General features: G+C 38.7%; 1 protein-coding gene across 2 annotated transcripts in view; it reads right to left on the bottom strand.

Annotated features, from left to right (window-relative positions):
- The window catches only part of DIDO1 (death inducer-obliterator 1), a 55785-nt gene that overhangs the window by 11711 nt on the left and 20339 nt on the right, over nt 1-23735 (bottom strand). For both annotated transcript variants that reach the window (XM_040609127.1, XM_040609126.1), the window contains exons 6-16: nt 22467-22679; nt 21466-21691; nt 7333-7795; nt 6268-6427; nt 5447-5563; nt 5116-5223; nt 4519-4654; nt 3842-4385; nt 2811-2964; nt 1719-1808; nt 851-1046 (exon numbers count right to left, since the gene is read on the bottom strand). In XM_040609127.1, the coding sequence (XP_040465061.1) occupies nt 851-1046; nt 1719-1808; nt 2811-2964; nt 3842-4385; nt 4519-4654; nt 5116-5223; nt 5447-5563; nt 6268-6427; nt 7333-7795; nt 21466-21691; nt 22467-22679 (2407 nt within the window). The remainder of the gene's footprint in view (nt 1-850; nt 1047-1718; nt 1809-2810; nt 2965-3841; nt 4386-4518; nt 4655-5115; nt 5224-5446; nt 5564-6267; nt 6428-7332; nt 7796-21465; nt 21692-22466; nt 22680-23735) is intronic.

The following is a 23735-nucleotide window of genomic DNA, read 5'->3' as shown; positions in this document are numbered from 1 at the left end:
CCTAGATAATTATTTGGCAACTAAGCATATGCACTTCCTCCATCCTCAGATGAGGATGACTTCAAATTTTGTAGCAGAAGGGTGTTCCATGGCTGAATTCATTCTCAGTTCTTCTGTCAGCACGTGCTATGCACAAACATGGAGCGAATTCAAGCCAAACATTACTACTGGTAATTTTATCTAAAAATAGAAGATTATAATTTAACCTGCCTATACCAACTACTGTCTGCCACCTACTCACCCTAAGGAATGTGGATCCCTTTCCCCCACAACAAGCCAATGTTCAGAAGTCAGCAACTTGGCTAGAGTTTGCTCCAGCTAGAACAAAACATTTCAAACACCTTGTGCACCATGTTGCACGTACAGCATGAGACAATGACAATGTAGTGAAACGACTATAAATATTACCTTTGTCTTCATAGATTTCTTGACTCCTCTGTGGGCTAAGTTTCCTGCTTGATTTAAGCGACAGTGAATGGCTTGCAAGGGCCTAGGTTTTGTGGATTTATGGGTTGCTGAAGATAAGGGGAGAGGCGGGGGTGTTGGTTTTGTTTGGGTTTTTGTTTGTTTTTCCAATATAGTGGCTGTTTCACATACTTGATTTTACAGGTAAACTCATCCTCCTAATAGCATACAAGCATCTTGTTGGAAAGGCTATGTAAATTTCAGACAATTTTATCTTGAACAGAGTTGGATTTCCAATTTTTCCCAATTTACATACTTTAAAATTGTTCTTAGATTAAAAAAAATTTAATAATGCTCACATTAAACATTCAACAACAACTTGTGTCAGATTGATTTTTGTTTTCTGATTTTACCTAGCATTTAGCCTCCCCTGTTTTGTGCTTACCTGGTCCCTCAAAGGGCAAGAGTTTGGAAGGAATTGGGTCCTTAGTACTCAGGGGGATCAGGTAGAGATCCTTGACATGTCTGTTGTTATTAGCTACAACACCAAAACGACCACGACTGCTAAAATAGGAGTAGAGAGAGATATAGGCGACTTCTTCTTCTTCTGTTGCTGGATGGAAACGAATCAAACACAATTCCTGTAATACAAAAGCAAAGTGGAAAAATTCAACCTGCAACATACCAGCAAATAAAATGGTATAGGGCAAATTCCAGGGGTAAAAATAAATTGTATATTTATCACTCCAACTATGTTTTCAAGGCAATACTCTAGCTTTAAGGGAGTACTGTTGTTGTAATACTAAAGCAGAATTAGGTTTGTCATTTTCAGAAATACAAATTACTTTTGTATCTTACATCAAACTAAACGTCTTGAAGCTCAAATTAATATGAAAGAAATAGAAAATTCTTAGTTTCATAATTATAACTGTATACTGTGCATAATTTTTTCACTTCTGGAGTGGTTTTGATACTAAAACATTACATATATTAAATGGCCAAGTTTCTTTTCTTTAAAATTTGAACTTAAATCTTCAACGGTGAATAAACAGATTATTTATGTTCAATCATTAAAAATGAATAAATAGTATGAATATTTAACTACTGTGCAAGAGAGATCAAGAGGATCTGCAGCTCAATAAACATGTTTATTCAATAAATCAAAATTTTCAAAGGAGCAAGTGGTGTTGGTAGTTTTCCAGGTGTGATCTACGTCAAGATTTGCTGTTTACTAATTTATACTATAGAGGAAGTCGTCATTTTATATCGGTGTATTTTTCTTCTGGGTTTTGCAAAGGATTTTAAGTGAATACCTTAGAAAGCGAAGATTTGAGTTTGCCAACATAATCCCAGACTGTCTTCGGTGAGATCCTCCCACCAATATGAATTGTGTCTGGTAAATCCTAAACAAGAAGCATTACATGGTAGTGTGAGAAAAATCAAAATAGACTAATGGTTTTAGTCTAGACTAAGTAAGACTAAACTTTCATACATACTTTTCTAATTTCAGACAGCCTACTTGTGAATTTCAAGGTGTTTAATTATGGCATGCTACCAAAAGGCTAACAGTATACCTGACACAGAAAAGGCACTCCTAGACCAGGAGAGCAAACAGATCCATACGCCCATTACTGCCTTTGTTTTTATAGGGAAGCTGCTATTTGAAACACAGATTTTCCCCACGTTTTCAGTTTCTCAGGAAATACTGCATGCGTGACTATAAGTCACATGAGTTCTAGTGAGCTTCCTGTTGTGGAGGAGAGTGAAATTCATTTTAGCAAAAGCAGTATCAGAGAAAACCACCAACCCTACTAATAAAAGTCCTAAAACACTCATTTGTGTTTGAAACTTCCTAACAGTTACATAAAATGCATTTCAGAGAAAAAAGAAAATCCTACTTTTCTTAGTGCAAACTTTTATACTGTCTCATTATCTGAATGTACACCCTCCCATAATAATAACATCCAACTTTTTTTTTTTTTTTAATTAGTTAAAAGAATGCTATTTTTCAAAAATGACCAAAGAAAATTTTGGAATAGATCACATCAGTGACCCATCTAGTTTGAGAAAAGAACATCTATACTTTAAAATACTAGCTCTAAAACTTTTCAAACAATGAAGCTGAAATAAAGCTATTAGTCTATGTCAGATCCTAACGTATGTATAAACATGTTTAAAGACATGAAAATACTTCACAAATTTGTAAGGAATTTTTTAAAGTTTTTTTTTTTTCTTGAGATACTTTTCCTATTACTAAAAGGATGCTGTTTGCCACTGCTACAGTTCTAACAATTTTTTATACATACACATATAAATATAGATAGATATATAGTGACCCCAGCCTTCCTAGCAACAGGAATTGCAGTACAGATTTATTCCAAACACATAAACATGTCAGTGCTAACCTCACTAAGATAGTCAAAGCACCCAGAGACAGGATATGCTTTAGTGACAAATTTGGCCACACTTTGCATGTTAATAAATCCTTTCCAAATGGTGTTGAGGCGAGACAGAAAGAGGGAAGTATCGCTGTCTTGAGGTGAGCGCGGCTCTGCAACACTGCAAAACAAAGCCAAAACAGAAAGGTTACAGAATGCAAATGAGAATGGCCCCTTTTCTTTTCTTTCCTTCCCTCCTCCTACTGATCAAATACTGTCTTTAAAAAAAATAACAGAATTTTTACTAAATGCTTTGTTAATATTTTCCATTACCCTGGTATTAGTGAAAAAAGCAAGGAAGGAGTAAGAGAAAATAAACTGATAGCTGCAGCCAGGCAAAAAGATGCCAGAAGATATGACTCCTATAAAATTAGCTTAGTACTGTGACTGTTGTGATCCTGACTCTTGTAACAAACTAACCTGATTCATGTATTTCTCAGAGTCAACACTATGCATCTGAAAGAGACTGTGAAGTAAAAGAATTTGCTATGAACAAAAATCTTTTTAACTGCAGTTGTATAAGGGTATACTCTGCAATATTTATTTTTACTGTTGCATACATCCAGAATATGCAGAATATGAAGGAAATCCACTTCCTTTCAAGCTGATCATTGGTTAATTTTAATTCAAATTCAAAAATTCAGATGTAATCATTTTTTAATATAGGATGAAAAACTGGAAATGCCTTTAAACCATCTCTCACATATGATTGCTTTCTATATACTAACATACACGGCAGACTTCTAAGTCTGCGTAATGCCTTCAAGCTTTATTTATCTGCTGAAACACATTGTAGAATCTTTGCTGTCAACATGCACTTGATGCTCTGAAAACTGTATCAACTAGAGAAGGTAAATTAAAAATCTGAACCAGGCAACCTGAACTTTAAAGTTGAACATGCCTTTTAATGGGGAGGGGGGCAGGGGAACAGGATATGGGACTTTGAAGACAACCACATTGAAGACCTGGTAGCTTGGCTTACTATTAAGTATACGCACTTGATATTGGGTGAATGATGAACTGCTAAGTATCTTGGATCTGGTGAGGATGACGGTTTTGTTAATATTGATTTGGGGACAGTCATAACTGGTTTTGAAGTCTGTTTTGTTTCCCCTGCGGAAACTTTGTCAGGCGCAGGGCCAGAACGCAGGGCTGGCATCGCAGTACCGGAGGAGCTGCTCATTGCTGTTCGAGGGTCTCTGCCAGAAACTGTTACGGTTGTGACAACTGCGCCAGCACAAGAGGCAGGAAAAGCAGAAGCCTCTTCAGATACAGAAGGATCTGTGTTGTTATGGCCCTGGGTTGTAGGAACATAAGTTCTTTCTACAGCTGATGGAGAAACCGTTTCTGCCACCGGTCCAGCTTCAGTTTCCATTGCATTTTCAGAGACAGCCTCTTTGGCCGGCTCTGCTGTTGGGGTTGGTGCAGAACTTTCATACTTTGGCTGAACTTCTGGTTTGGATTTTGACTCCACCTTTTTAACAGGAGTCGCTGACTTTATCTTCTTAGGTTGTGTTTCATCTTCGGATGCTGAAATCTGACCTATAAATTTATTTCAAAAGCTTTTGATTACTATTTAACAATGAAATAATTTGGAGAAAAACAAATAAACAAACAAACAACACTCTTCACATAACCATTCTTTTACGTTGCACACAATCATCACTGTAGATACCTGTACAGATTTTGCAGTTCAGGTCAAAAAGATGGGCTCGATGTTGACTTGTTGTATCCTTCAACATACTGCTAAAAACATCTAGAGAAGGAGCACTGTTTACATTTGGTGCAGTTCGGGCTGCCTCTTGCTGCTCCTAAAAGTGAACAAACACAACAAATATTCCACTCGATCATTAATTTAAACCATAAAAAAAACACACTTTGGAAACTATTCATTAACTTCAGTTCTTAAAAAAAAAAAAAGATTAAAGGTTTTGGTTAAAGCTTATCACGTCAGACAGTAATATTTGTCCTCATTTCATTCCATGATGTTCAGAAGTAGATAGCTAGTGTTCAGGAATAAAAGATTTCTCTGTAAATTGACATCAGGGGCTGAAAAATACACAGCATTTTAGAAGCGCATGGAAACTATGCCTATCATTTGGCCGGGGCACTCCTTCAAACTAAAAGGAAAAAATGCTCATAGCATACCTGCTAGACAGTAATATCCTTACAGTTCATTGAAACAATCTGCACTGCTGATGAAAATTTGAGGCTTTAGTTACCTTTTTATCTTCCCCAATGTCTTTATGCTGAAGCAACAGCCAATACTTACATCAGAATCAGACACTGGCGGAGAATCTTCCATGTTTACAACCGGCACATGCTCCCGTTTTACAGTCGTTTTCTTGATTTCATGAGATTTGCTTCTTGACTCTATCATCTGAAAGAAACACAACCATTTTGGTTAAAAGTCCACATATTTATTTTATAATTTTAATCTGTAGTTTGTTATCATTTGGCTGGTGATAAAGTACATTGAAACTGAACATTACTAGTGTTTCATTAGGAAGAAAATGGTGTATTAACATAATACGGGTGGTAAGGGTTGGCAGACTTGCTCTTAATTTGTATCTAAAGACACAGGGGAAAATTATGTTACTTACTGTTTTAGCTGGTTTCTCCTTCCATACAGACAGTTCTTTAGATAAAAGTTCTTCTGGTTTCATTCTCACCAGTTTTGACAGTGAGATTTCCTCACGAAGGACACGATGAAAAAGTCCCTGAAAGCAGAACAGCTTTTGTTGCCATGTTGAAGAGAACCTACTCGGGTAACTAACAAGATTTTCAGTGCTTAACAGGTAAAACCTGTTCAACTTTCTTAATTCTGTATTAAAAAACCTGGCTCCTTATAAGCAAATTTGGAAAGGTGCAGAAACCAGAAAACAAAGATGAAACAGACACAAAGTATGAATTTTCCTCATTATTATCAGTAACTGTCAATATTAACTGAACAGGAATGTCAGAAGCTGAAGTGCCTCTCTCCTGTTTCATATCTATTGTAGAATTTTTTTTAAAATAAAGAAGGACATTTCAAGCATTCTCTAGTGTATCTGTAACAGCAACTGTTTTTTTCTTTTAAAGCACAAATATGATCAAGTACACGGGCAGTATCCAACATGTACTACAGAATGTAGAGGAGGAAAAATTATTAAAGTCTGTATTTTAATTTTAAGAAAGCCATTCTGTAAATAAGTATTTCACATCAAATGCCCAAACTCAGTAAATACATATGACCAACTAGACTTTGAACTCCTACTTGGATTAAAACAAAATTATTAAGACTTGAATAGCTTTATAGTAATCTTTTATAGTATAATTCATGTCTCTATCTCAAAACTCTTAATGTTGAGGGTAGACTTTGACGTATCATTACAAACCAAAAGTATATTTCAGTCTATATTTACTGTTTCAGGAAATGTCAAACCTGGTTTTTGGGGTCCTTGAGATTGAACATGATGCTACGGTATTTACTCTTGTATCTGTTGTCCGTAACTTGGAACAAGTTAAACATCTCCTTTTCAATATTGAGTGCTACTTTCCCTACTTCACTCTCTGTCATGACCAGATCATCGCTATCATTGACTCTGTTAAAAACAAAAAAGGGTAAGCACATTTGTTAGGCAGGCATCTTCAGGTAGCATTCATCAAAACTAAACTTCTCAGAGCTAACCAGGCTCCTCCTTGCTCAGTGAGGGCTCAAGACTCCTTTAAATGACACCTCAAAGGCAAAATCTATCTCAGGACCTTGAACTCGGGCAACCTCTCATTACCGTTCACAGGCTCTGGGAAATCAAGTCAGCCTTTACGACGACTCCTGCTCATGGCAGTGAAGCCAGGAGTTTCCCTGCCGTGAACAACACAGGGAGCCCAAGCGCTGGAGTTTCAGTCCTAGATTCTCCACTGTGAACAGCACTTCCATTTCAGAGACAACGCCAGAGTGCAGTGGTCTGTCAGTCTTGATGGCTGGCATTAACTTTAATAATCGTTGTGGGAAAATCTGCTTTTTATTTGTTTGGGTTTTTTTTCTCTCTTAAGTGATACAGCTGTCCGCTGAGCAGGGGGGGTTGCTGCTGCTATTATGCTGGGAGGGGAGGGAATCTCTACTTCAAAAAGCCTTTAACCTTTGCTGTGTCTTCCGTACTATGTTCCCTACAACCTCTACATCTCCAGCACTGCCATCACCTGATTTTAAAACTTCAGAGCACCTGCATTATAAAATCTTCTATGCTGTAATTTAATTCTTCAACCGTAATTGCCTCAGTATAAATTGAATAGTGAGGTTTCCTTTTTTTTTAAAGGCTTTTTCACATGCACATTTATTTTACATCAAGATCTTAATTTTTTAATATAAACCTGAAATGCCAATTATATTTGTAGTATAAAGTCAATCTCTTGACATCCCTTATCAAGACACAAACAACACTCTGCAGGCTAAACATTCACTTCTAGTTGTAGCTTCCTATATAAAATAAGTGCTTTGAATTCCCACCTCTTCCATAAAATTTCTTTTAGGGATCGTCGAATATTTTGCCGAATCTGAGAGTTGGCTTGTGACTGGGCAGTGCTAGCTGACGCTTTTGCTTGACTGCTTCCAGGTGCAGTAGAAACTGAAGACAGTGAAGGCTTTTTGAGTCCTCCACCCAAACTGGAAGATGCAGCTGGTTTTTTGGAAACTGATGAGCCATGAGAAAGAGATGAATGTTTTGAAGGAACACTGCCTGATGAAGGAGCACTGCCTGATGAAGGCCAAGGTTTCTTGGGAATTACACCTTTGAAACTTCCAGGTTTAAGTGGTTGTTTAGTTAGTGATGTGTTAGCGAATGACGGGGACTTCTTTGAAGGAAGAGTTTTAGCAACAGAAGATGTCTGTTTCTCCACTATAGATGCAACAGCTTTCTTTGATGCCAGTGCAGACTCTGCTCTATCTTCACTCCTTTTCTCTTCCCTTTGAGCTGTTAAAACAACAACAAAAAATATTAAAGGCTTAACTTTATAACTTCCTATTTATGAAGACAAGGTACCAATCTGTAAAGAGAAGTCTGAAAATGACATCTGCAAACAATAACTATCAAGTAGGCAATTCAAGCTATTTACTTTTAATAGCCTTTTAAAAAAATAATTTTAAAAACCACGCAGAGGTTGACATAGCTTTTTGAAGAAATATTTCTTTGATCCTTCAGAGAGTACTTTGTCTCAGAGGCAGACTAAAGAGTATAAAAGAGTTCCACTTTGGCTCGAAAGGTTGAAAATCTTATTTACAATCTATGCAAGAAAACTGTGGGGGGGGGGAAATGTGCATGTAGTAGAAGGCACCACCTTCAAAGATTCCCAAGTGAAATTTCATTGTTAAGCTTAAAAACACCCCACACTTTCCACACATTAAAAAAGCAAAAAAACAAACCCCACAACCCACATTTACATTTAAACAGAAAAATCCTCATAGCACCTTACAGAACCAGTTTATTAGAGGCTGACCTGATGACAGTCGATGAATTTAAAAACCACATTAATATTATCTTAAGTTTAGTATTATTGAAGTTGAACAAACACTTTCACCCAGATTTTTTATTTTAAAGAGCAAAGACAAGTTATAGAGCACAGAAGTTGTATAAAAATTTAAATATATAATCTACTCTGTTGCTAGCATGAATATCATACTGATGATGTCGCCATATACTATTAGCTATTCCTATTCAGTTCCTAGCTAAATTCTAGACTGATATAATAATTAAACATTAATGTTGCTGCTCAGGCTGTGGCTACCTAATTCCTGCCGTTCTCAAACTATTCCATTCACAATATTGAGCTTTTTCCATTTAAGGTTTTTTTTTTCTAATGTTTATAGAATAACTCATACACATCATATACAAGAAGATTTGCAAAGCATCAGTAAAGGCTCCAGTTTTCACACATGCTGAAGTGACACTTGCACAGGATTTTACAAGCAAGCATCTGTTTAAATTGCATTTCATCTGTCCACCTTTGGTACTGATGGGAATAATTCAAGTTAACAAAAAAATATCAAAACCATGCCATCGCTCCCAGCAAACAAAACATCATTTACAAGATATTAAAGTTCCAGCAGGCTAACACCAGCACATTTACCCTGACAGCTCGAACAATGAAGGGTTCCGAGGGAAACTACCAACAAACAACTCCTGAAATCCAATGTTTCAATTAGAAAAGCCAAGTTCCCCCAAAGAAGCCTTTTTCCCCCCAAATCTAAGTTAATTTTCAATCTGATGTTTTTAGCTAATGAAGGTTTGTACATTAATTAGCCCAGAAGCCCTAGTGGTAAAATGCAGGAGTCTCCTTGGCAAAGATCCAGGAATTGCACTTTCAGTAACTTCACCAAGGACCAAACGGTCCCTTTCTTCACCTTACCTGCTCTAACGAGAGCAGAAATTACTAGAAAGTGTCTGAACTGTCCAACCTGTTTCAAAATGGACAAAGCACTCCCGTGAAGTCAGGTTCAAGAAATCCCACAAGCTTCCAGAGGAAACATCCCTCAGATGGGGATGATCTAGACAACTCGGGGAACATCATGTGCTACTCCCTCGATCCGGGAGGGAATGGCCTCGCAGCCTCTTTCCGTACCTGCGGCTCAGGTACCACCCGAACACCAGCACATGCTTCCAACAGAAAGGCATCCCCAGCCCTGGTTCCTTTACACAGGTTCTTGCTGCTGGCAGTTCGACCACGCATACAGAACCGGTGGTTGGGATAACTACGGCACAATGCTGCACTTGAACTGTAAGGCTAAGGACGAAGGTGTGTACTGAACTTCTGCTGGAACACACGAAGAGGCAGCCAGAAGATCCAGAAACACTATTTATCCCGATTCTTTTTCCTAAAAGTATTTCACAAGTAGGTATCTTGAGGAGTTTTTCTGAGTGAGATCTATTTGAAGTGTAAAATGAGAAAAGCTGCCATAATATATTATAACATTTCAAAGGATGTGAACGCTTTGCTACAAAGTAGATTGAAGCTATTACTCTCACACTGTTGCCATCGTTTCCCTTAGAGACCGGTTTCTGTTACCGTCAGAGGCCGAGCTAGGGAGACCTTCCGTGTGACCCACCACATCTCCCCTTATGTCCCCCCTCTCCCCTACCACCCCAACACCATTCCAGTTGTCATGAGGGCTTTGGCAATCCCAGGAGGGAGGAGGGGGACCAGGAACTGTTGCTGGTGGGGTTTTGTTGGGTCAAATTTGGCACCCAGAACTTCAGTAGTAAAAAGCCAACCTATTTTGGGTTGAACAGAGAGAAGTGAATATCCGAAGCGTGCGCACTGGTAACACCGCAGGAATTGCCCCATTCTCCTTTTCTGGGTTTATTGTATCTTCCGCACACAATTGTACCTTTTCAGGCAGGCAGGACAGAAGCACATTTCTGTGAATCCTCACGGAAAGGCAGGACAGCACCGCTCAGGTTTCAAAATGATGACAGCAAAATTTCAGTCCTCAGTGCTAACACATTTAGTTTTTTTCAGTTTACAGCAGAAGTACAAAATGCGAAATTCTAAATCTGTATTTAATCCTCTGTATGCTGTCTTTTTAATGATTAGTTCAAATTAGTTAACGAGATCTACATTGATAGAACTAAAAATAGCACAACCAACATGTTTTGTGTCAATCAGGCGTCGTATGTATGAGAAGTATATCCACACCACAAACCTTTCTATGTTACAAACAGGTGTATCATAGTAAGAATATGTACTTGTAAAATAAATAAAGGGCCTAGTACAAAGGCAGACTGAAGTACCCAGGGCTGAAGGGCAGCAGAATCAGTAATAATCCAAGAAGAAAGATGCAGAAGCATCCTTTATTCTGCAAGTCGACATTATGACTATTTAGAAAGGTTTCTAAAGGCAGGCATGAATTCTGTGCTTCTTTAGCCAAAAGAAAATGTGCTGGGATTTCATAAGCTTCATTAAAGTTTTAACAGTTTCAAACGACAGTACCACTTTATACCAACTCCAACTGTCTACACAGCACTACTTGTTGATTAAAGAAATTGATGGTACAGATTTTGTATGTACTAATTCTGTCACGTGTAGGTCATTTGGTGCTTCAGAACATCTACCAACTACTTTTTCAAATTTATAGCACACATCACTCTAGTTGAAGGACACTGTCAAATCATGAGCACATTTTGACAAAGAATCAAGACTACTTAAATCCTACACATGCAAATAACCTGTGATGGCTGTAGATGAACCTAGCCTAAAAAAACCCGAACCCTCATCCCATTCCGACTGAGAAACCAGAATTTTTGTCCTACCAAGTTTTGGGTTGTAGGGACAAGATTCATGTGCTGGCACATAGTTCAGCTGTACCAACTCACTGTGTCATTACATGGCTCTTGGATCCAACGCACAGCAGCGCCCAGCTGAGGGCAAGGAAGGAGCCAGACCGCCTCTTCGGGTGGCAGCTCACTCTTCTGCTGACTCAGCCCCACATGTGCACACCCCAAGGCTTACACTGTCTTCTGATAGGTGTGAAACCACAGCAAGTGTATGTTTGGAGGAGTTAACAGAAATCGGTACTCTTTTCAGAGAGCAGGATGCCAGCCTATGTGGAATTTAACTTCTGAACAGATGACACAGTTGCTCAGCAAATTTATGTGGCATCAAATGGAAGAGATATTCTCTCAGACCATGAGTTTCAAATTCCTTGGCCTTCCAGTCCACAAACAACTCGAAGAGAAGACGCAGTCAATGCCTACTATACATACTGGCCACTATTTTCTACTGTGATGTTTCCAGTCCTTTTCATCAGTAGCTCCAGTGTACCTACAATAAACACTCTTAAATGAATTAAGGATAAAAAGGATAGAGATGACTACTGAACATTAGCCTATCCAGCCTAACAATAAATACCAGGGAGTTTCACCACAGAGGATTAGTGCCAGAGTAAGGCATTTAGCAGCTCTTCTGTTTGGCACTTTTGAACAACACGGGTGTACCTCTTTGGCTTGGATGTTAGAAATGCTATGTAAACCAAAATTTCCTATTTTCCCCATTTTGTCCTGTGAGCCACTTATTAGAACAGCAACAGGATCCTTATCGACTGAAGAGAGGCATGGGCTAAAAAGACTGTGAGGTTCAGACGGAGCTAATGAGTCGGCTCCTTTCCAGAGTGAAACCCAATGAATCCTCTGACAGAAAAAACCCGCATTCCTTGCAAGGCTTAAGAAATAGCATTACTATGGTATGTTCCCCACAGACAACTACGATCTCTCCCACTAGATGTCAACAGACACAGCAGCCCTCCCCCAAGGAAATTCCCGGTGAAGTTAAGCCAAACATTACAACACGCAGCTAAGAAGGAAACTACTTCTGTAAGCAGTGGAGGACACAACTGCCACGTTATCTACTGTGTCACAGATGAGCCTGCTGGAAGCCCCATGGTGACATACACTTCATTTTTGTACCTCTCAACATTGGTATTTCAGCATTATAAAGTGGTTGTTGCAGCCCAATTTAAGAACGTTTCCCAGAGTATAGTGCCGCTTAATTTTGCGTGAAGGATCTGTGGGATGCACACGTATCCCAGGAGCTCACTTACACCAGGAGGTTGTTTTTTTACACCACCAGCACAGAAACGATCTGAAGGAAACATTGCTCCTCCTCCGATCTCTGAAAAATATTTCTGTAGACCGTTCCAAGCCTATTCTGGTTCTTCACACTTTCCCTCTCCACCCAATCCTTCTTTGGAACAGTAGCTTTAGAAAGCCACTTCAAAAATACACCACCACCACCCCTAGTTTCTATTTATATTATCCCATTTGTGGTGGGTTAGTTTGCTGGAGACACCATCTAGTTTTTCCAATATTTAACTACCTCAAGAAACATACTGTTACTTTTCTTTGTATAGTTTTAAAATTATTCAAACTACAGTTCTTTAAAAGAACTTTACATTTCTTGCTCTGGTTGATGCTAAGAAGTTTTAAATGATGTGTAAACTGTAGGCAGTTATGCTTGAAGAATCTGTTTCACAAGGAGTCTGTAAGCCTCGGAATTTTCTTGTAAAAATCTTTTTTAAAAAAGCATCACAGCTACTACTGCACAACACTAAAAAGCCTTTTGTGAAAAATGCCTTGCAGCCATACAAGCTGATCATTACAGTACTAATTATGGGAACTTTCCTTACAGAATTAAAAATTTGGCATAAGGCTGTTCACACACCAGAACTATTGCCTCTGGTGTCTAATATTGTCTCGACATTTCCCTGTGTTCCCCTCCATCTACGCTAATCTACCTTTCCCCCCACCCCCCAGGATAAAATTCCTCAAGACTGTGTGTGGGGAACACAGGCTGATGGCTGCGTCGTCTTGTCCGGTGTGCACAGAACTTTGCACAGACCTTTGCACAGCGGGAGCACTGGTCGAAGGGAGCAGGGCGTCAGCAACCCAACACTTCAGAAGACACTGCCTTGCACATCGCCAGCCTTCACAAGCCCACAGCACCCAGGCTGCTGAAGCATGTGTGGGATCTACTGCTATTTTCATGCTCCTCAGTCATTAAAATAAGGAGGGGGGGACGCGGGGACGGACAAAACAAAAAAAAACCAACCCCACCACAACTAACTTTCAGACTTGCACACAGCATGTACGTTTGTGTGGCACCAAACAGTAAGACAGCTGGTAGTTAACATTTTCTGTTAAAAATATCTGTACAATTCCACAATATGAATGATAAAAGCTATAAAACAATAGTACAGTTACTTCTGATCCACCTTTTAAAGTGGCATGTTCACTACACTTAAAAAGGATTTTTAGGTGCTTAAAAAAAAAACCAAACAATTTTTCAAATTAAAGGGGAGAAAATTTACACCAGTGCAGCTTTGCAGCTGTTAAAAAGCAAAAATGCCTGTTAGAAGGTATTCTCCCATGGATTGTGTAAAGGCTGGCCAGAGCTGAGTAATTCGTGTTTTGAGAAAAGCTTATCTCTAAAGATAGGCAACAGCACTGGCCTTTACATCTGACAGGAATGCAGGTGTGAAAACCCCAGCCAGAAGCAATAATCCGGTTAGGAATTTGCATAAAACCCCAGCCAGCATTTCGAGTGTCAGTCAAACTGGCCTGTGAAATTGCAGTGATGTTTCTGTACAGTCCCGCAGCTCCTTCTTGCTCAGATGCAGGTAGCTGCACTACCCCAGTCCCTAAGCGGTTGTTCCAGCGTGTGCAGCTGTCCAGCCCGACCACCACGAGGCCAGGGCAGCCCTTTTTGGCACGTATCACAGTAGGACAGGACAGGCTCTTGACTCAGAGAAGATGAAGTATCTCCCCCCCTCTTTGCTAATATCTCCATATTGAAGAAGTGCATTTTTCCCTTTATAAAACTGTTGAAACAGAGGATGAGCAGGATTTCTCAAATTTAAAACTGGTGTTGTTCCAACAGCTTCTTCCCTTTGCCACTCAGCCTCACTGTCCTAAATGGACTTGTCTGGTGCAGCTGCGGGATGACCCCCTTCTGCATGACTTGTGATAGAAATAATCTTCACAGAGCAGCATTTAAACTAACCCTTCCACCCTAATGCAGTGGCAGATACCGAACTTTAGTCCCCGGGTTCTTCCGAAGTGAAACCTTTCGATGCATTACCTAACTGAAACACCTGAACAGAACACACGGGTGAGCTGGTGCTTTAGACGTCAGTTATAAAGCACTCTACAACGGGACGTTACTTACCAGTCGGGAGGCCTTCCTCAAGAGCAGCCTTGGCAGCCCGCTGCTGGGATGCATGCCTGACCAACTGAGAGCATCAGGACCTCGCGGAGGAGCCAGTCCCGTTCGGTGCCCCTGAAGCCCCCTCTGGTGGCACTCAGCGCTCAGTGCCCAAGGCTGGCAAGGTGAGGCGAGGTGTGCTTTGTAACCGCTTCGCCTCCGGGGCCGTTGCTTTCCTGAAACCTGCTTTTGCTAGATTTTTCGGCATTTCCCTCAAAGATAGCTTAGCATTAGTTCTGAATAAGTCAAGTGTTGAACTATTCTTACATAGCTTTCAGTGTTAGTTTTCACTGATAACTGCCTACGGAACGACGTGTCTGCTCCCAAGACCAAAGCAACTTTATTTTCAGACACTAGTGTGGCAGAGGTGTGTCTCCTGCCGTTTTTCTTCAAAAGCCTCGATCAGTTCTAAACTGCACTGCAATGAGAAGCTCTTAATTAAGCCACCTGTGTGCCAAGCCTTTACACAGACACACAAAGAAAGTAAACCTGTCCTTAAATCATTTTAGGAAACTCTGAGACAAGGGCCTTTTCTGTAGTGGTGGTTTGTTCCCATTCAAGCCAACCCCATAGCTATGCTCATGCAAATCCGTATCTTACACACGCAAAGCTTTGTTTTCATCTACATGAAAATATAGTGATTTATCTGGTCTACGTTAGACGACTGCACCTTCACAACTACACCACTCCTGAATGACAGAGAGGCACTATCTGCTGCACAAAAAAGGGCTCCTGATTTTCCAGAGCATTCACGGATTGGTACCATCGCTCCTTGCAGGGATAGGCCATCTTCAGGTTCCAAGTTCAGTACAGATCAGACACAGCGAGTCAGCAGCAGCAACACTTGACTCCAAAATGCAAGCGATCACCTCGAAAAAACCCTTTTATTTGGGGACTAGCAGAGAAAGATCTTTTTCACTGGCTACGCCGTCAAGTGAGCTAGTTCAAAGAACTACAGTCATATTAGTAAAAGAAAGCAAAACAGCAATAGAGGGTGGTGAGTTTTTTTAATCAAACTTTCATCACTTTCAGCGTTGATGACAAGAGATAAACCACCCTAATATTCATAGTGTGTCCGTAAGTTGTACCAGTTTCCTGCCCCCCCAATCTTCCCCTCAGCAATGGTTCCTTAAACTGAAGCCAAGCACCCATTACGGCAAGAGTGCTGGCTTTCTGTTGTCCAAGCGCCTCGAGGGTTCTAGGTGCTTGAAAGGCAAAATAGGAAACATGCCAGCAGCAGGGACCAGCCTTCCTAACTTAAGAGACACGGCAAAAATCTTCATGTGGCTGAGAGCCACAGGAGAGATGTAACATACCTTGTAGAGCAGAGAAGGGGAGCTCCAGTAGTTCACAAGCAGGAGGTGATAACTGCTCCCCAAGGATCCCACTGCTGCTTTTAATGGCTGGGTCCCAGGGGATGTTGGCTTCAGCAGCCACTACTGGTCTGCCTCGCTCCACAGCCAGGGTTCAGATCCTGTGCCAGCCCCTGTGCCAGCACAGCCCCTGCCATCCTCATGATGCAAGTTCAGCACCAGAACTGTGTTACACCAGCCGCTCCTGTACTACAACCTTTCCAAACCCAGAAGATTCCACCATGAATTTCTCAGTTCTGGCAGACTCATCTTAAGTATTCTGATCATTATTTGGTCTGTCAGCAGCCTTTCTGAAAATTCCTCTAGTTACAAAGGGTTAAGGCTAGACCTACATACACAGCAGCCACGTGTCCCATATGGCCAGTAACATAAAGTAATTCCTTTTATTCCCCTGGTGCTACTCAATATTTACTACCTCTTCGTATGACTCTATGTTGCAGAATTAGCATTAAGCAAAGACACCTTAGCTTGCAAGGAGTTAATTCAGATGCCAGAAGTAGTTTAGCTACAATAGTACAGAACTTTGGCACAGGCTACTTTTTCCTGTGGGGAAGCACTCACACCAAATCAAAGCCATCAATTTTAACTACAATCAGTCCTTGCAGACAACATACGACTTTAGAACAGTTCCTCAATTTAAGTAAAATATTTTTTGATAGTTAAGCTAAACCAACAGCAGTATATCCACATACACTGCACTACATTGGTACAATCTTGCCCAAAGAGAAGCATTAAACTGGTACCAATTTGTGTGCAGACAAGGCTTTACTTTTTTTTTCCCTGCAACGGTACTTAGAGCTTCTTACATCACTTTTACCTCCTGAGTCATAGAACTCCTCTGTCTTTGAGTGTACTACGTTTTCCCCCTGCTCTCTTTATAGTGGTGTATCTTCTCTTTCCTGCCTTCATACTGTTACTATGGAAAGAAAAATGACACAAGAAAAAAATATAAATTATGTATGCTATAATCCTAGCATTTTGGTATGCCTATCACGTTTTCTGATGATGAGCTCCCAGTATCACTGTATTCCCTTTACAAAGTCTCCATATTTATTTAGAGGTGTACAGGAACAACGCAGTCCAAGTGCCCTTTGTACCTGAGATCTTTAACTGTATAAGCAAACACCATTCACTCCGTGAATAAGTCTTGGGTGTAAAAAAGTTCAGCTGCAGAAGAAATGAAGAAAGCTGAAAAGGGCTAATACAAGGAAATTGCATCACCAGAGCCAGGGCTCCTCAAACCTGGTCTCCCGCTTCCAGGAGGTGGCAGCCTTGTCCTCCTGTAATTCATTAACGACTTTATGAGAGACTATTACCAAATACAGTATTACAGTAGATATGCTATTTATCTGTCTGCAGTTAATTAAACGAAAGTTTAGCAACTTAGTGTGACAGAGAAGTGCTTTTTACTCAGGAAGTTCCACCATAAGAACAGTAATAAGAAACACATTTAATGTTTATTTTTTTAATCTAATAAACCCTTCACTCTCCTTTGCACTTAGTTACTTTTATCAATAAATGCAGTTAAAGCTACTTAAAACATCTTAGCACCTGAGTAACTTATCTTTTTAGGCTTAAAAGAAATACATGACAGCTGAATTTCAAAACAAAGATCTGAGGCACTGGTAAGTACTCAGTCATAAGTGTGCTAAGCAGTTTAAAATTTGGGGTTCTACAAATGCCTATTTTTCTTCCCCTCCTTTTGGATTAATTTTCTGTTTTAAAAGTGCCAGTACATTTTCTGCTGATTTCTATTTGGCAATTAACAACAAATATATAGAAAAAATCTCTTCCAAGTGCTGCTCTATCAAACAGAAAACCTGAGTTCAGGGTGCTTCAGACAAACACTGATACTGCTGATAAACATCTGCATCAGCAAACGTCATGTTTGAAGTGTTCCTTTACCCCCTTCTTACAGGGCAGTGGTGAATATAAGGAGACAAATGCAACACATGGTATTAATTAGTGTAAAACTAAGTAGAAAAGCTCTCAGCAGAGTCAAATAAGCAGTGGACGCAAACTGCTTTTGTGGCTCCTTCTGGAAAAAAAACATGTTTACATTATGTTGTTTAAAGTTTGTCCTTCTCCAGTATAACTAAAAATAATGCTTCCCATTACTAAATGTATGGTAGTCTGCTCACAGAACTGAAACATTTCAGAAATCGTTTTGGGTGGTGCTTCCCCCACAAAGCCTAAGATCATCTTACTAAATAAACGAGAGTCTGTTTTGCTTTTGTTATTAGTTTTACACCTCCTTTGATATGACCTAAATATTGATAATTAACACTAGCTCACCTGATAAATTCAGGATTTCTATCACAACTTGACTCTCTAAACAACAATGTTGCTAAATCTCAACAGTCCATACACTTGCACCAATTTGGAAGCTAGGATGACTTTTCATATTCAATGTAAAAGCTGAACACTGCTTATGAAATTATTACCTATTTTCCTAACGAAATTAAAAGCAACGCTTCTGAAAGGGAATATGACGCATATCTATTTCCTCTTACATGTGCAGTTCAAATACTGCCTGCAACTTTAAAAGTACTTGTACTTCACATTCACTTAAAGCAAGTTCAAGTATTTCCCACTCTAGTTATTAAACTAATAAATAATATTATTTTCACTGGGAACATCAAGATGTTAGATAGTGTTATTAACCAGGCACCAGATTTTGGTGTACAGTCATTCCAAGTACACCACTAACTCATCCAAAAAAAAAAAAAAGCTACAGAAAAATTGGAACTGGAGAGACCAAAACTAATGGGAAAACAGGAAAAGAAATCACTGCTCTCTGTAACTACATACTACTAGCACCAAATACCCTTTTAAAAAAAAAACCTAGCAGAACATGTTGGGAGGAGAAAAGAGGGCTTGGTGGCAGGGTTTAGATGCGAATATACTATATGCCTCTATCACTCAGTACATCTGTAAGAGCGGCTTGATTTTCTTCTTGCTACTACTTGATAAAACTACTGTCATATGTAATGACAACAAAATTCTGTATCTGACAAGTAGAGAGTCAAAACGCATAAAGTAAATCCACATCTGAAATATGGTGGTAAACTGACTGATGGAAGAAGTATTACAGAGAGTAATTCTGCTAATCACGTTAAGTTTCCTTAATTCCTAATGGGCATCCTCGGGCACTGAAGTCAAATACAAAGTTTTGCAGAACACAGCTTGAAGCTCTGGGAGAATACAGGCGGTATTTTGAAATACTGTATAGGGAAGAATCCCACCTTTAGCCTCCTCTAGGTGACCTTAAGAGTCCCAATGTTAGACACCTGGATGTCTAAACTAATCAGCTTAAACTTCTTTCATAATCATTGTTCAGAAATACACATTTCTAAACAGTGAGTCACTTTGTTCTAGAGACTAGTGTCTAAAACAGGTTGTATGTTTTGTCCACTGAAGGTGTTTTCTTGACAAGACTAGCTCAGACTTCAAGAGTTCTAGCTTTTAGATTAGGCTGAAGTGAGATGACTTGTAAATTTCCGTAATGCTGTCACTTCTGTTTTGAACAGCGTATAAAAAGATTTGTTAAATCAATAAAAACTTGTAGAACACTTTTAGAAGATGATGCAACAGCAGCTTCTCAGGAAGATTACAGATCAAACCATCCATCAAAAAAGCAGGACAAACTTTTTCACAAATACACAATTTACCTGGGCATTTAGTAACAGCAGAGTCCCCACATACTAGTACAACTTACCTGAATAACAGCAATCTGAAGTTCTTCCTTGCATTTGATATGAGACTTCTTCATCACATGAACTAGGCTGTTTTCTATACGTTACTGAAGTCTGGTATATACACATAATTTTGAACCAATGTAACAGTTTAGCTGCTACAGGAATTAAATTTTCTACTGAACTGGTTAAATCTGTATAACCTACAGTGTGGTAAAACTTAAAAAAAGCAACCACTCTCAAAAAACCCTAAACCTGCTGTCTCAAAACCTGCATTCCTGTCTCCTAGAAAAAAAACCTATAGCAATAAGGACATTTTAAGTGATATGGTTATATGGACACTCGCAATTATATTGAGACCAAAGTGTCATGAAATTTGAGATGTAAAATAAGCCCTTACAGTTTCATTTACATCTTTCTCATTTAATTTTAGTCGTGTTTAAAACATTACTGTTTCTGTACTATTTCTGACAAAAAAAGCTAGTTTCTTTAAAGCGAGCTTTAAAAATGCAAGCAGATCAAAATATGTATCTTAAAAGAGTTCACTATAAAAAAGGCACAGGGCCCAAGTAACAAAATATGCAACGAAAATATCCATGAAAAATTTGTAACCATTTAAACATCTGATGCGGCTAAATACAATTAAAACACATCTAGTAAGTCTACTATGTGCTGTAATAATAAACAGCAATTTAGGGTAGTTGGTGTTCCCTCTGTTTAAAAATTACATCAACAAAATACCTCATCTTAAAGATAAATTATAAACTTACAGTTACTTTACGTATAATGTGTTTAATAACTAGGTTTATTTCTGAAAATAAAATGTAAATTGGCTAAAGTGTCATTAAGAAAGCTGTGAGAACTGAATTTCTGAACTCATTAATCTTCAAGTGAGCAAACATTAGACACCAGGTCATGTGTTTTGTAAGTGTGAGTTGAAAGATTTCATCTGAAGTTCCACCGCTGCATTATAAAAATACTTAGTTGGAGTCAATCAAAAAAACATCATTAGCAGAAAGACTTGTTCAGGCTACAAAGCAGTATTTACTTACCTTTATATGAGTTACAGGGATGCTATTCAAAACCTGCAAAAATATGCAAGGCAATATCTCTGCCTAATATCCACTTAAGACGTGTTCTTGTCGTGTGGAAAATGTGTGAAGTATGAACATAGAAATAGAAAGGAGGGAAAAAAAATGCTGCCTCCCCCCAAACTTAAGAAGAATGGTCCTTAAATTATTTCATGTAAGGAAGAAAAGCAGCAGGAATAACTTGGATATACTTGACAGTTAAAAGCTGTTTGCAGAGGTGTAAAGTATCGTTGGATACCACGTTGAAGGTTTCATTCTCGGCACTAGCACTGAAAATGCAAGACCTGAGAGACAGGTGCCAAATCTAAATTACAAAAATACAATTCAAATTAGTACAGTCAATTTCTGCTTCACAGTGCACCCTTTGCAACCTTTTTGTAAAATTTAACAAGTCTATCAATACTTACCTTTTCTAGATTAGAAATAGTTATTGTCTTTATGGGAAAAACTTAAAAGCTTAATCATGTAGTTTTCATCCTGAAATCAGCTGGGTAGATTGATAGGCTCTTATAATCATACAACTGCCATATGATACAAATGAAACTTCTAATAGCATCTCCCACGTATGTATCTCTGTGTGTGAATCTTTGAAGGTGGAGAAAAGTAGTTTGGTGCCGTATTAAGAAAAAACACCCCCAAATCCTAAGCCCCCTAGTCTTGCAGAGCCAAGAATGGATGGGTATTCAAAGAAAATGTAAATGATTATTCAGGAATATCCCTATGCGATACATACATTTGAACAACAGTGAAGATGAAATGGCAGCAGTCCTTTCAGGCTTTACAGCATTGTAATTATGATCGCTTGCCCAGGATGGTGTGCTGTTTTCTGCTGCTGGCTCTTTAGCAATAGGTTGAGTGTTTGCCTCAGTCTTGGCAGTTGTCAGAACAGTCTTCTTCATATTCACCTCTCTTTTCTCAGGAAATTGTCTCTTTTGGTTTGAAAGAGGTTTAATACCTGCCTGTATGATTAAAAGATGCTTAATTACTAATAATCAAGTATATTTTACAATCAGAGATATAGTTACATACATGTACATAAATTTTATAGATAACACCTGTAAATACACTTGAAGTGACAATTTCACATTCAGGTTTATAAAGCAAAGGCAATATACACTGTAACTTCAGGAAAAGAGAATGGTAAAGAAACCACATCAGAATTACCAGTATTTATCATCAAGTTCTGGGTTTTGGTTTTTTCCTGTTTGAAAAACTACTGCCTGTTTTATAGCGGTTTCAAAAGGGAAAGGAGAGGCTCTGATTTAATCTTTTTGCTTCTAAAGCGCACATACAATGCGGTCACATTAGTTCACAATCCACGGTTATTCCAAATTACTGCCCAAACCCCAGTAATCTGGAGTTTTAAAAGCTAAAATTAATATGGAATTAAATCAAAATGAAAGAGATGTACTGGTTATGCTTTTTTTAAAAAGTAAATTGATTTGGAATTAATTAAAATATTTTTTTTAATAAAGCACACTGCCATCTAGAAGCCACTTGCAAGAAACTATCTAGAGACAATTAGGATTTTTTAGAACTGACAGAAAAACAGTTTGTTGTCAGAAGAATTAAACAATATGTCTACTACAGAAAAAGGCAAGAGAACACAAAAAATATGTAATAGAAATCTCCTCTTTGATGCAGGACTTGGCAACTTCATGTGACTCAAAGGACAGACCAGAAATAAGAGACACTGCACTTCCTAACTGTTTTGAATCAGGAACATAAGCTTACCTGCAGCTGAGATTTTGGCATGCCAGGTTTTTCCGATTTTGGTTTGATCTTCTCTTTAGGTTTTGGTTTTGCATCTTTGCCAGCACTTAAAAACTTCATAGTGGCTGCAGCATGTTTGAGAATACAGTCATTGCTGCAATACACAGAATCAGGCTGAGCCAAACTAAAACAGCCAGGACCAATGCACTTTGACGCACCAGGCGCTTCAATTACCTATAGATTGAAATACAGTGAGTTCAAAGAGGAAACCACAGAAACATATTTTTATAACATGAAGAAGTGCTTACATATTGTATGTGCAGACTGCAGCTATGACTGACTTTCACGCATAACAGAAACAATCCATACAAACATAAGAATTTCACTCTTTAACACTATTTTCAGAATGCGTTGTATTTTCAAGTGGCTGGTCTGCTAGCAGTGAACCAAGGGAGGCTGGTTTCCTGAATTTTCATATCCCATAAGCACACAAATGCTTTTTTCTGATCCTCTACATCATGTGAGAAATCTCCTTAATAATGCGCAAGTAGTTTCTCAAGAGAAAGGTTTCTAAAACACATTTTACTTTTATATCAGCATCAGCTCTGTCCTCAACCATGCACACATGCAAAAGGAAGCACTCAGCTATTCAGGTTACAGATAATTCTTGCTCTACTGGTTTACCAGGTTTAATTTGATAAGTCTCCAACTTACATAAACACAACCATTCTCCCAGATAATTCTGCCATAGCCTAATACTTCTTACACAATGAGAAGTTTGCATGTGCAATCTGTATTTTCCTCTACTTCACAATTACTCTAAGTGTTATATACTAAGCCCTTCCTCTTCAAATGTTAAGGTTTAAAAAACAGCATGTTCCTTGAAAACAGACCATGGTACCACCTGGCAAACACAAGCAGAGCAGTTCCATTCCATTTCCAACTGCCGAAAGAATACCTACAATATAAGCAGTTCTCCCATAAGAGGCAATGAGTTAATGCTAGTTATGTTTTTCTTTCACTGAAGGAGAAATGCCCAACACGTAATTTTTAGCAAGCTAATATCAAAGAGTAATTGGTGATACTCAGAAGCAACCTAAAATTAATACTAACACTGTCAGCAGACCAATGTCCATAGAACTGGACTCTCAAGAACATTTTTGTGTACAAAGTACAAATGCATTTGAAATTGTATCTGAAAACAGTTTTGAGAAAAATACTCTTTTCTGCACATTTATCTTAAGATAGTAAATATTAAGTTCATACTGTTCTGATCTACACATTAAGCTC

This window comes from Falco naumanni, chromosome 10 (assembly GCF_017639655.2).
Source record: "Falco naumanni isolate bFalNau1 chromosome 10, bFalNau1.pat, whole genome shotgun sequence".
NCBI lineage: Eukaryota > Metazoa > Chordata > Aves > Falconiformes > Falconidae > Falco > Falco naumanni.
This window is presented reverse-complemented; position numbering and strand designations above follow the sequence as displayed.